Source organism: Typopeltis vanoorti, chromosome 5, assembly GCF_054136105.1.
Source record: "Typopeltis vanoorti isolate ZY-2024b chromosome 5, IOZ_Tvanoo_1.0, whole genome shotgun sequence".
NCBI lineage: Eukaryota > Metazoa > Arthropoda > Arachnida > Uropygi > Thelyphonidae > Typopeltis > Typopeltis vanoorti.
This window is the reverse complement of record NC_143553.1, coordinates 116,408,992-116,423,234: the sequence shown is the minus strand read 5'-3', so window position 1 is coordinate 116,423,234 and position 14,243 is coordinate 116,408,992. Positions and strand designations below refer to the sequence as shown.

The window sequence follows — 14,243 nt, the reverse complement described above, 5'->3', positions numbered from 1 at the left end:
AAATGAATGAAATGCTTTGTTCTAAATCAAAAATAAAATTGTAGTGACGAGATAATAATTAAAAAGAAGGGAAGAACAAACACTCTTAGGATAAAAGTAGAAAATACTGAAAGAAGTATTGTAATTAAATTAGTCCACTTGCACTGATTTAAAGCTTTGTATATTATAATACGCATTGATTTATGCCAGATGGTCTGAGGACGATACATTGTCAATACGAAAAACCAGTTCTATTTGTTATGTATGCTAATGAATGAAAAGAATTTTACATGAAAATTATTAGCACTACATTGTATATGTGTTGAGTTTTGTTGAAGCTACGATATGTTTGTTTTGAAAAACATGTTTATTCATAGGTACAAACTCATGAATAAACATGAATAAACATGTTTTTGTACCTATCACAGTCTTCATTTGTAATAAAAATTATTTCTAAAGTATTTATATCTAATTTAATTTTCATTGTTTTTTCTCTCGCGTATTCCAGATGGCGTTGTATCATTTATCTGCTGTTGAACATTGGTTGGCTACCGCTATGAGGAACAATATAGCTTACAATATACTTTATTTTTTATGCTCGTGAAAAGACAAAAAGTAATATTAATATAACTGCAACTCTTGTTTTAACTTGGTTTATATTTGAACTATTACAAGGTTTTATATATCGCCACGTACACTCTAAATCAGTGCTTTGATACGATATGTTAAATTATTATAAAAAGTATGGAAATAATATGAAGGAAGTGCAATAAAGATATCATCTCTTTCTACACTTGGTAATATCCGACACATAATTTGAAATCGGTATGTATAATTTACGAATTACTGAAACGTTTCTCGTATTTAAACCAAAATGGAACGACATAGTTTAACAAAGTTTTTTAATGAAAAACTTTATCAAAATCCACTGACCAGTGTGACATAATTAATTATTTATTATTTTAATATAAGCATCCATTCAAATACGTATTTCGCAATCATTATTGCAAAATATCTGAATTTATTTCCGAAAAAACTTCAATGTAAAAATACACAAAATATTATTGCCAAACAGTACAATAATTTTTAAAATGTTAAATTGTATACTAATGCAACGGGAAAGCACCTGAATATAAATAGATTTTAATTATTCATAAGAATCAAATAGCGCAAATCCTTTTAGTCCAGATATTGATTTGGCTGACATGCATTAAAAGGGTGCATTTTGTCGTAAATACACCTAGAAAGCTATCAGGCATTATGTGTGTGTGTGTGTGTGTGTGTGTGTGTGTGTGTGTGTGTGTGTGTGTGTGTGTGTGTGTGTGTGTGTGTTTTATCTTTGTATGTCATCTACAGCAATTTATTTATAAACAAAATAAATTTACCGCTACGAACAGCACACGAACTTAATATCTAATTAACAGACATCTCCTATCAGACAGAAATATATTTATATTTTCGGCTTCTGAATTTTTCAGTCAGCAAACACAAAAAAGAAATATAATAATATACCAGCTCTTCTCCCTAATTAAATAGTTCGATTTGCTTGTACGTACACTTTTATTCACGAAGCTTTTTTTTTTAAGAAGTATTCTTTTATTAATTTGCTATGTTCAGTCTTGTCGAAGAAATGCAGCATGCAAGAGTTGATTCTATTTTCTCTTTCTCTTTCTCTCTGTATATATGGATGGATAGGAAGTTTAATATGGTGATGTCAGGGAATTTTTATTTATTCTATTATTATTATTATGAGGGAAGCAGCTGCCTTCTCGAGAAAATAATGTGTAATGAACTAATAGCATTTGTTAACATATATTAACTACTTAATTGCTTATTTTTTAAAAATGGCAAAAAATGTTTCTATTATTCTTATCATATTTAAAATGCAAAATCAGTGAAAATAATGTAGAAAAATAATTACTACTAATTAATTATTTTTAGGTTTATTTATGCAGTATAAAATTTCGACGGTGCTTAATTAGCATTGCTTTTTCGTTAAGGCAATCGTGCCGAGTTTATTAAATGTAATATTTTAATTGCATTGAATATTCGGGCACGATTTTTTGGTACGTGTTAAATCGTTCTTTATTAAGCCCTTCAATATATTTCGCAACACTGATCGTTAAGAAAATAACAGAGTAAAGGCTACGGAGATAAAAAAAAATGGTGAGGAACCGTTTGGCTTTAGGGGATCCAAAAGGGAAATAAATTCAGTAATTAAATAATTTTTTTGTGTCTGCAAAACTGTAAAAAAAAAAAAAAAGATTCCTATCGAAGACATAGCGATGTTGAACTTAGCATAATTATTGGTGCGTCTTTGAAGGAGATCTTACTGAAAAAGAAAAAGTGATTACGTTATTGGCGCTGCTTTGAAGAAAGTTGTTATCATCAAAGAGTAGCAGAGGATGCAAGCTGTCCACATGCCAAAATTCATCAGAGCCAGGCCATAGTCTGCTCTACACTATCCACCCATACTCTTCTTAACGCGTGATGCTAGTCGAGTGACACTGCTATCAACAGAATGTAAAGCGAATCATTATTCACTCAAAAAGATCTGGCAGTGGTGCAGTGGTTAAAAAAACCAAGGCAACGATGACAACGGTCCACGTTATATTTTAAATTCTCGGCATTTTATGATGCAGTATTCTTTCTTTCCTACTCTTATCCAAAATGATACTATTCTAATCCAATGAGATCCGTATCCAAACGCAAACATTTCTTTCGTAGTTTCTTTGAGTTTTTCAGTGTTATTTCCAGTGGAATTATTTTTGTATGACTGTCTGGAAAAGCACCTGCGGAGATTGTTTCAGTTTAGTTCATAATGAATGATGTAAATCATCAGACAAACAAGAAACTATGGATATACTTTAGTGGAAGGATGAAAATAATATTGCTGGGGAACCGCTATAAATCCTTATCACTATATTTCAGACCCATGACACTTAGGATCGAACTTCATACTAAGTAATGTCGTTCCTATTACCATTGTCTGTACAATATGAATGCATTTAACGAGCAAATAATTTATTATTATTGGTGTGTTTAAGCCACAGTCGGCCAACTTCGATTGCCATATCTCGATATTTAGTCATTTGTTCCAGTTCTTTGTTGTTAATGTTTTTATCACTGGGTATTGCGATATCGATAATCCAAACCTGCCGATGTTCGATAATTGTGATGTCAGGTCTATTGTGTTCCAAATGCGGATCGGTTTGTATTATAAAGTCCCAGAGAGTTTTTGCTGTTTCGTTTTGCAGTATTGTCTCTATTTTATGCTGCCACCCAGTTATCAGAAGTGGGAGAGCCATATTTTTTTGGATACAGGCAAATGAATTATTTTGGCCACTTGATCATGGCAATACTTATAGTCAGTTTGAGCTATTTTGCTGCAGGCCCTGATTAGATGTTCTACAGTCTCATCTTTCTGATCGCATAATCTGCGTTTGCTGTTATTATTGATGTTCAAAATGTTTGCTTTCATTCATTAGTTTGTAATGCCTGTTCTTGAGCTGCTAGAATAAATCCTTCTGTTTCTTTTTTAATGTATCCGTGTTGTAGCCATTGCCAAGTCTTGTTCACGTCAATTTTGTCCTCAGTATCTCTAAGAAATTTGCCATGCAAGGGTTTATTTTACCTGCGAACATATTGGTTATTTTGCTGTTCCTTTATTATTATTATTATTATTATTATTATTATTATTATTATTATTATTATTATTATTATAGGACATATTCAATCTGGATAAAGTTACACATGGTATGTTTAACAGAAGCTGTTTATCAAATGAGATGCGAAATGGCTTTGTGTTTATAACAATGTGCGACTGAATTTTTTCCAGTTCGTATCCGATTAAAAATCAGTAGAACGTGTAATTGTAAAAGCAGGTAATCCTAAACAAATATGTCATTCAGGAAGAAAAGAAAGGAATACTGAATACCTTTTGCATTAACTTCTAAAAACTGGATATTCCATCAAATTCTTCCTCTTCCATAATTGGAGTTCTAATCTTAGAAATTTGACTTCATTTAAAACGGTATTTGATATTTAATACAGCAAATCTATTCAATCATTGAAAACATTCAATCTATTGACTTGACATGAGATGACCCTGCATGAGAGCAAAAAAATGCTTAATGCATTTTGGTAAGTCATATCCATTAAAATACAAGAACTGATCATAAAATGAGTGAGAATCTATAAAAAATCATAAATTTCTTTGCCACTTTTGCAACGATCTTCTATACTCGTATCGCTAAAAACTATCGTCGTATTTCATGTAACTTGCAGCTTCATCAAATCTCTTACCAATGAAGGTTAATTAAATAGAGAAAAAAATTGCAAAGAATAAAGCAAAGTAAACCCAGACAATGTCCCAGTAACAAAATATTGTCTCAGTAAGGAAATGAGAGTTTATAAGAATCTATAACCCAATAGTAACATTTGTATCAATAATTTATAATAATTCATGTGTTTTACTAATCACTGACAGATATTTTTTACTTAATAATAAGCAAAGATTAGCACTAGTTTCTGATTGGAAAATATCACGAAATGCGCAAACGATAAATTACCTAGAAACAAAGTCAGTCTGCATGCTTTGTTGATCAGAACTCTTGTAGGGAACCCGAACTTTTTACAGCGGCGTGTATATATAGAGAGTGTTTCTATATGTTGTGGTGTAGAATAAAAGAGAATCGGAATTATTACAGGAAGAAAAAAAAAATGAGATCACCAACCTTAAGGCTAGCTCCGTTTTCAGTATGTCCACTATTACCACAGGTTCTGGGAGGTCTGTCTCTAGAGCTCGAATGTTTTCTCTTTCTTTCTCTCGTTGTCGGTACAGCATCCTCCATCTCTTGATTTCTGAGGTAAAGTTGATCTGCATTCATTAACTCTGTCCTTGGCCGTTCTATCCAGTGAGGGGGTGTTTTTCCATTTGCCTGATTTCCTGTTTTTTGAGAGCCTTTAAAACTTCTAGGAAATGATGGTACCTTCGCACTGTTCCCAGTAATGTTGGTGTCTCCAGACGTTCCATAGTCCTGTTTGTATCGAGGGATATTTTCGTATTCATGAACAAAATCTGGAGGGAGAGATTTGCGTATTCTGGAGCCAGAAAAGGGATGATTGGGTTGCTGAAATAGCAAAGAAGCCAACAAGCTTTTTTTTTTGTAAACTAATAGTAATCCAAGATCAATCAGAAGGAGAAAAGCTACTTGAGAATAAAAAAAGACAATTCATAGATTATTTTCTATTTCAAGACAGGTCATTACTCATGCAATGGCAGTTAGAATTAAAGCGTCTATAGAAAACCGTGCTTTAAAAAAAAAAAAGTTTCGGAAACAATGCATGCAAGATTTTTTTTTTCAATAACTTACCCCCTGTTGATGAAAGGGCATATTTTCGTACATGGCACTGCTTTCTGGTTCATTCGTTGGGGGCCCATTTTGTTTCCTACCTGATGGTGGAACATTTTGATAAAGGTTGTCTCCTGATTGCGAAATAGGCTTAGACGGGCTGCTTGCATCTAGGGAAGAAAGGAGAAAGGTCACTAAAATATCCATCTTCATAAACATGACAGGTGTGTACCACACAGGGGACACCTTAAATGTTTTTTTTTTTACTTTATCATTGAAAACACAAGAGGGATACAACAAAGGCGACTTTCGCTTGCTGATACTGTTCTGTTACAAACTTTTTGACATCAGCGAGAAAAAGTGATTAATGTTCGCTTTTGTTTATAAATCTAAGTTATTGGAAGTAAAAATGTTTTCAAAGTCGAAACTTGAAGTTTTCCGTTTAGAATCTTTACTAATTTGTAAGCTCATAATTTGTTTCTTGTTTTACTACTGATTCAGTGTAAGTACATTTTGATTAATTGCCGTGCTTTTAGAAAGTTATTTATTTTAACTGCCATTTATTTATTAGGAACATTGCCGTTAGGTGTCGCTTCGAGCATAGTTGTTAATACTACACCCGAGTATTGTAACAACAGTAGTTACAAAAATGAACATGAAGTAATCCATTCACGTTATATCTGACACGCAATCTGAAATGTTATTACCAAATAGTAAGAAATGTAATACCAAAATATAGCGCTTGAAAGGAATTTAATGTGACAAATTAAGTAATAAATAATGAGGATATTAAAGATCCATCATCGTTTTATAGCGAAACATAATGAAACTTGAAAAGATTCGAAAAGATTGACCGGAAAACTTCAAAAGATTTACCAGAGAATTTATGAAAATATAATCAACATAAGAGTTGTCGAAACTCTTATGTTGATTACAGACATGAACTTCGAAACTTTTCAATTTCGTTTTATCCTGGCTATAAAGTGATGATGAAAGCTTAATATTCTCATTATTTATTAAGTAAAATATATTTAAACTGAGAGACAAAAATATATAGTGGTGTTTTATTTAGACACTATTAGATATATTTTATAAGAACTTTTTATTATGGCTTTTCAAACAGGAAATGAGTAAGTGAAATCGGTATATTAGCTAGCTTGTTGGGATGATGAAATGCAGGTGCTTTCACTATTTTGCAGTGGTTATCCTTTAGAGTGACCCTTATCGCTTCTCGGCCTTTTGGCTTAGATCAAGTGTGTAGTATAGTTCGCGTTTTTTCGTGAAACAAACTGAGCATCTGTTCATAACCGTTGATATCGGTACGAGTCCCATCGGGCCTCACGATATATTTAACGGAGATTTACAGATCTTCCTAAACCCCGGACCGGGACAATAATAAACACTTGGGGGTGGGAATAGCTAGGCCCCCTCGCCAGCTATGGCCAATGTTTTGCCGCGCACGCGGACTCTCGGCATCGAGACTGACGCTGATCTCAGACCCCGACTTTTGGCTAAAGCCCTGATTGACTGCGTCGGTGCGGACCAGATATTTGGATTCACTCCTTTCGGTAATGGCAGATACCAGGTTGTAGTTAGGAGCGCAGAGACTAGGGACAAGTTGCTCAAAGGCTTTCAATGTAACGGAAAGTAAATTTTTCCGTTCATGGTGGGGAGCATTATCAAACTGCTCAAAATCTCCAGATTCCCCTTGGAATATATACAATGTGATGAAAAAATAATCCACGAAGTGTTTGGGAAATGGGGTGTTGTTCGAAACATACAAATCTTAAACGATGCAGACAACCCCCAATGGAAGTCGGGGGAAGTAAACATCTCGCTCGAGATGAAAACAGCGGTTCCAAACATCGGATCCGCTAGGGTAATGGTAAACTACCCTGGCGTTAAGAAGCAATGCTTCCGATGTGGATCCTTCGACTATCTAGGAGCGAACTGCCCAAAACTGACATGCAAAAACTGCCTAACGACAAGTCATTCACTGGACAAATGTCTCATGGCTTGCCTCAAATGCGGGTCCAAAGACCACAAAGTTAACACCTGCCCATCAAGAACGCATGCAGAAAGGATGGGAGGTGCTATTATACCAGTCACAGTCTCCTCAGTAGAGAAGCCTACAGCTACTACAGAACAAGAGTCGGAAAACACGGATTTTCCAATTATAAACGAGGCATACGGCAAAATAACGGCTATAGAAGAAAAGGCAGCCGCCACAGAAACCATAGCCTGCACACCCAAGAAAGAGAAGAAGCGAGAAACAGCCAATAAACAAGCTGTGTCACATGATGAAATCACTGCAGAAGGAAAAGTAAATAAAACAGAAAACATGGAGGCAAGCAGCGCCCCCTTCAAAAGACCTCTGAGTCCAGAGGAAAAAGAGATGAAAAAAATAAAACCAGAAGAATTGAGACTCCTCACGCAAAAGCAGGGGAGACTCTAAAGCATCTGGTTAAAGGTATCCCTGGGGTGGCAGAAAAATTTCAAGACGCAATAATGAGAATAGGGGAACCTGAGCTCCTCCTCGCTGGGAAATATGGTCCAAACGTAGTTAGTGCAAAATGGGGTGACTTATTTGTTGAAGACATCAGCCAAATCACCCCTGAGCAAGTACAGGTAGCCATGGACATAGACAAGGAGGCGGCATCAGCGTTCTTCATAGCTCTCTCCAAATTAGACATGGCCAAGGGAAGTGAGGTGGCTAAAAGAATAATGACTGCCCACAAAAAGCGACAGTCACAATAACCATCCCATGGTTTCCTGTCCACAGCAATAGCTCTCTAGTTCCAACAGGTGGGGGAGGGCCTGAGAACCTGAGCAGCGAAGGCCTACAGCGAGGCGGTGCAGCTTCTTGAGAGCTGCATCACTTAGGCCAGACCCTTTTCCCCCCATCTTTTTTTTTGGTTTTCCAGTTCTTTCTGTATAGTTTTATTTTCTCTGTACTTCATGTTTTTGTTTTTGTTCCATGTTTCCTTTTTAGGATTTTTCCTTTTTCTTCTAAAGTGAAAAATCAACGACCGTTTTAGAATCGCCCCTGGGGGGCAAACAGCTAAACCAGGTCAACTGAGGCCTCTTTTACCTACCCTACTACTATGCACTCTATCTTTATTTCCTCTCCCACTATCTGCTGACTCTCAGTCTATCTTACTCTACAGGCCGATGATGAAGTTTGTTGAACTCACAAATTATTATTATGATGATGAAACCCTGGGAGCGTAATGGATGGCAATGCTGTAGCCAATGAAGTTCTAACTGAGGCTCGGATATTGCTGTTACCCTCCTGCCATGATCAGAGCTTTAATAGTTCAATAACACCTTATCCCTACACTGTCCTCTACAGATAACGGGGAAGATGAAAAGCATTCTTGCTTCGCCCCTTTAAGCCAGTCCTTATAAGGATAAAATAAGTAAGTGGTAGAAAGGATTCATTCAATCCAATACCTTGGAGAGTAATGGATGGCAATGCTGTAGCCAATAAAGTTCTAACTGAGGCCCGACTATTGTTGTTACCCTCCTGCCATGATCAGAGCTTTAATTGCTTAATAACACCTTATCCCTACATTGTCCTCTACAGATAACGGGGAATATGAAAAGTATTCTTGCTTTGCCCCTTTAAGCCAGTCCTTGTAAGGACTATTATAATAAATATGTAAATATAACTATAAATAAGTTGTAAAGAAAATTAATTTACTTCATTAGAAGACGTGTAACCCTTGATTATTATTATTATTATTATTATTATTATTATTATTATTATTATTATTATTATTTTAATTTATTTTTAATATAAATTTATAAATAAATATATAAATATAAGTAGTATAAATATAAATAGTAAAGCAAATTAACTTAATAGCTTTACTTCAATAGAAGAGAATGTTATCCTTGATGATTATTATTTTTATTTCTTTTTAATTTTTAATTTACTTTTAATATTTATCATCATTGATTTGATAGTTTCACTTCAATAAATATAAAAGAATTTTACCCTGCTTTTTTTAGGTTACCTTTATTTAATATACATGACCTTTATTATCAATCTCGAACCCAGTTTGAAAATGTTATCTTTCATTTAAAACAAATTTCATTTAACAAATAGCAAGAAAATTAAATTCATTTAAGAAACTTTATGAATAAAAATAATTAAATGCGTTCTCATAATACTGTAAATCAACTGTAAATGATATTTAATTCTAATTTAAATACTATTAAATATTTTAATAATTTGAATTGCATATTATTTCAAATTGAATATTTTAACTTAAAATGTTTAAACATTATTAATTTAAAAATTTAAACACTTCAAAGACATGGCTGGAAGAGGGAGTAGCGTATTATTAGCATATGATCGCTCTCAACTAACAGATTGTGAGTTTCGATTCCAACCCTTGTGATATGGATGTAGGAATGTATTGAGACGAAACAGTTTTAAGAAGCAAAGAAATAAAAGGTAAATTCCCACTTAAAAGACGAATGACAAAATGGCGGAATATTTAGGAAAAGAAAACTAGATATGCAACAGTTTCATGAAAAAGAAAGCCTAAAGGAGGAAGATGGAAAGCTTTGATCCGACTACTATGGCAGTAATCATAGAACAATAGAATTAAATTAATAATAATATTTAACAGATAAATAGCTCAACTACAAATGAATCGAACCTAGGACACTCCTTCACAGGCAGATGGTTGCGAAGCGCACAACCACTAGGATAACCGCGCGGACAATGGTATTATTTATATATATATTATATCATGTATGCACTTTAACTAGATGTGTAAATTATATTTTTATGTAAATAAATAAATAAATGTGCTTTTGCAAGTTTAATTAAACTATTATTTTGTAACTTTAATAGATTTACATTTTGTGAATTTAATTATTATTAAAATGTTTTAAGACTTAAATCTTTAATGAAAAGAATCTATAAACCATAAAATCTTTTCTATAAGTTTTAAGATTATTAGATTGCTGTGAAATTATTTTGTTGTGCGTCAGTTTGCTGTGCATCATGCTGTTGAATGGATTTACATTCAGATCTTATATTCCATTTTTAACTACGTTTTATGAGCACTTTAATCCTTAATAAGGATTAATTTTATTTTGGTTTTCTAAAATAAATTATCTTTAGTTTAATATTTGAGTGTGAACTAGTCTACTGATATGAAATATAGATTGGATAGACATATTTGGGGGTAGGATATTTATCGCAACACGCATTTTTGGTGTATCTGTCACGTTCAGATGGAGGCAATTGATTGATTGGCCTTTATTCCATAGTTTTGAAAGAATCGACAAGCTGGCTTGTAGCATGGGTATTTCAACACCACACACACACACACACACACACGCACACTAAACAGATAATTTCACGAGATGTCACACTTAAGACGGAGAAATTATATTTAGCTTGTGGAACTTACAACGAGAAATCAGAAAACTTCAAAGTAAACAACGAATCTTAGAGAAACATTGAATTAATTCGATTAATATTAATTATTATGAAATAATAGCAAAAAGTGTGATTATATTTGAATGTTGAAACTTCGGTTATCCCTTCGGCAACTAGAAATATTTCTCGGGCAGTTTCTTTTCTTTTATTTATTTTTTATTTATTTATTTATTTTTATTTTTTTTTGAAATAAGACGAAATATTCTCATTCTAACAATTTATTTACACATAACCATTCATGTAAGAGTTTTAGTTAAAGTATACGTTATTGTACTTTGGAGAAACGAATAGATATTTTATTGTCTTGGTTTCACTGGAAATTTTAAACATAGGAACTAAAAGTAAAATATACATTAATCAAGTACTTCGAAGAAGTTCACGTTTGTTAAAAGAGTCAACATAAACAAAGGCAACATTTGAGTAAACACCCAGATTGCTGAGAAAATTAATACAGATATCATGGCCAAAACGAACTACAAAGGAGCTTCTTTTGGCGTCTGCAAATGAAACTAGAAATTTTATTTGACAGAGAGAGAGAATTTGAAAAAGAATTTTAAACGGGGCTAAACAAGAATAATTATGGGAATAGCATAAATCTACACACTAAACTAAGAAAGAAAGAAAAATGTCATTTTTTTACTAGAAATACAAATATAAATTCACAGGAAACCTCTTGAATAGGAATAACTTGAAACACGTTTCTGAATTGATCACACGCACACACACTCATACACACGTTTAATAGTAGAGTTTCATGCGCTATGACATTACGTGCATTGTAAACATATTTACACACACATCCAACATAATCTGTACCCATTCTTAAATGAGTTATGTGAAACTACTGAAATTATATTCGAATATCTTCACAGACAAAGGACTCAATGTCAGACTGTTTATTTATCGCCATCTTGTTTCTACTATTCAGAAAGTGGACTTTTCATTTTTTTATTTTATTTTATTTTCATTAGTTCTCTTAACATCACTGTTAATGAGTGTAAGTAGAAACCGAGTAAAATTCCAGGGATGATAACATACAATTATAAACTTATGTGAAGGATTAATATAAATGATCGACTTCGGATGCTCAGAAACTTTTCATGAAATGTAGTATGTCACGTGTCATTCCGTTATTCAATTAACTGCTAACACATTACTTTTATATATATATATATATATATATGTTAAAGATACCAAGAAATGTTATAGTTGGTTTTAATCCTTTTCCCAAGTAAGCTAAACAAAGTTTTGCGCGTGAAATATATTCATGTCTGAGCTACTTGTATATAGAGACTAATGACTTCCTATCACGTGCCTTAATATGTATCCCATAATGCAAAGCACACCCCCTTTCAGGCGTGTATAATGCAATGCATAAATTGCATTGCATTATGACCACTATCCAGACCGGTTTCGACCTTTATTGCGGTCTCTTCAGTGGAAGCCAGACCCGGAAGAGATACCAAGGTCCTTCCTTATAAGGACTGGCTTACAGGGACGAAGCAAGAATGCTTTTCATGTTCCCCGTTATCTGTAGAGGATAGTGTAGGGATAAGATGTTATTGAGCTATTAAAGCTCTGATCATGGCAGGAGGGTACCAACAATAGTCGAGCCTCAGTTAGAAGTTCCTTGGCTACACCATTGTCCGATACCAAGGTTGAAGTAATGCAGAAGTCATATATATCTCATATACAAGTAGACAAAAAGGCAATTGATCTTCTTAATAAAACTCTCTGGGTGAGAGAAAGATGTAGAAAGTTTTTACCTAGGGTGCAATATACGTTAAAGATACCAAGAAATTTTATAGTTGGTTTTAATCATTTTCCCAAGTAAGCTAAACAAAGTTTTGCGCATGAAATATATTCAGTCTGAGCTTCTGCATTACTTCAACCTTGGTATATATATCTCTCTCTCTCAGGTCTGGCTCCCACTGAAGAGACTTCGATAAAGGTCGAAACTGGTCTGGGTTGTGCCCCTTCCCTTTATACATTGCATTATACACGTCCGAAAGGGGTGTGCTTTGCATTATGGGATATATACTAAGGCAAGTGTTATGAAGTCATTTGCCTCGATATATATATATATATATATATATATATATATATATATATATATATATATATATATATCGAGTCTTATATATATATATATATATATCGAGTCTTATATATATATATATATATATATATATATATATATATATATATATATATATATATATATATTTATATATATGGGAATAAATTTTTAACTTGGGTATATTGTATATTAGGATAACCAAGCAATTTTATATGCTTGGTTATTTTAGCTCCTAATCCCAAGTATGCAAACAATTAAGTTTGCGCCTGAAACAAAGTTCAAGTCTAAAGATGGTACAACACCAGGCAACTCATTGTAAAGGTGGTTAAAGCTTTGATCACTATTCTTAGTATTTTCCCATAATGTAAAGCACATCTCACTAGAAGATGTATACTGCAATGCATTATGGGTGGGGTCACTACCCAGACCGGTTTCGACCTTTTTTGAGGTCTCCTCAGTGAGTAGCTAGACCCTAAATACCAAGGTTTTATATATTTATATATTTTATATATTTTATATATATATTTTATATATTTTTTATATATATATATATATATATATATCTCTGTTTGAATATCTTTTTTTCCGTTTTTTTTTTATCTGAGTTCCTTTATGATTTCCGATGTGTGCCAGTTATTGAAATGCTTCCTGGAGAAAACGTTCATCTCTGTGCATATTTGCTATCTAAGATCCCAGCAGGTGCAAGAAATTCGTGCAGTGTATGAAAATATTCATTTATAGCAAAGACTTCGCTTCCAAATTCTATCACCCCAGCTGGTAGACGATTTTGACACTGAAGGTTCAGAAAATGTTGACAGAACATTAAATGATAAAGAAAAGAAGAAAATCTTTGCTTAGGCAATACTACGCACATCATCAAGTGGTAAATTAATTTCATTTGTAAATTCGAAACTTTATTTGTGAAAATCAGAGCAGTTAATACCAACAGAACACCACACACACACACACACACACACACACACACACACATAAAATCGTTGACACAAAGATTTTATCTTTGTGTCAAAGGTCGACTTTTAACGGCAGCAATCGTTCGCCTTACTCTCTTCCCTGATGAGCTTTGAAATCAAATAGTCTTCGTTTCAGTTATCATTGACGGCTGCAGGTAAAAATCGGCTGCCTACCAAGCAAGTTACTTCGAGTTAAAAAGATCCGTCTACACTGTTAAAAATAACTTAGAGGATTTATTTGTTTTATTTTAAAATTGAAAAAGTATAAAAGTCCCTTGTCGTTTGGATAGAATAAACAGGATTGGATTCGACTATTCTTATACGCTGAATATTTTCTCGGTATAAAAAGAGAAAAAAAAAACTTATATTCACATGAATGTATTCTCTTATATGTACAA

At 33.3% G+C, this 14,243-nt stretch overlaps 1 protein-coding gene across 3 annotated transcripts in view; it reads right to left on the bottom strand.

The window, feature by feature from the left end:
- The window catches only part of LOC150106743 (hemicentin-2-like), a 487,441-nt gene that overhangs the window by 21,807 nt on the left and 451,391 nt on the right, over positions 1–14,243 (bottom strand). For 2 of the 3 annotated variants that reach the window (XM_090393308.1, XM_090393309.1), the window contains 2 exons: positions 5,355–5,503; positions 4,716–5,111 (listed from right to left, as the gene is read on the bottom strand). In XM_090393308.1, coding sequence (XP_090249434.1) covers positions 4,716–5,111; positions 5,355–5,503 — 545 coding nt within the window. The remainder of the gene's footprint in view (positions 1–4,715; positions 5,112–5,354; positions 5,504–14,243) is intronic. The other variant, XM_090393310.1, reaches the window with a different exon arrangement.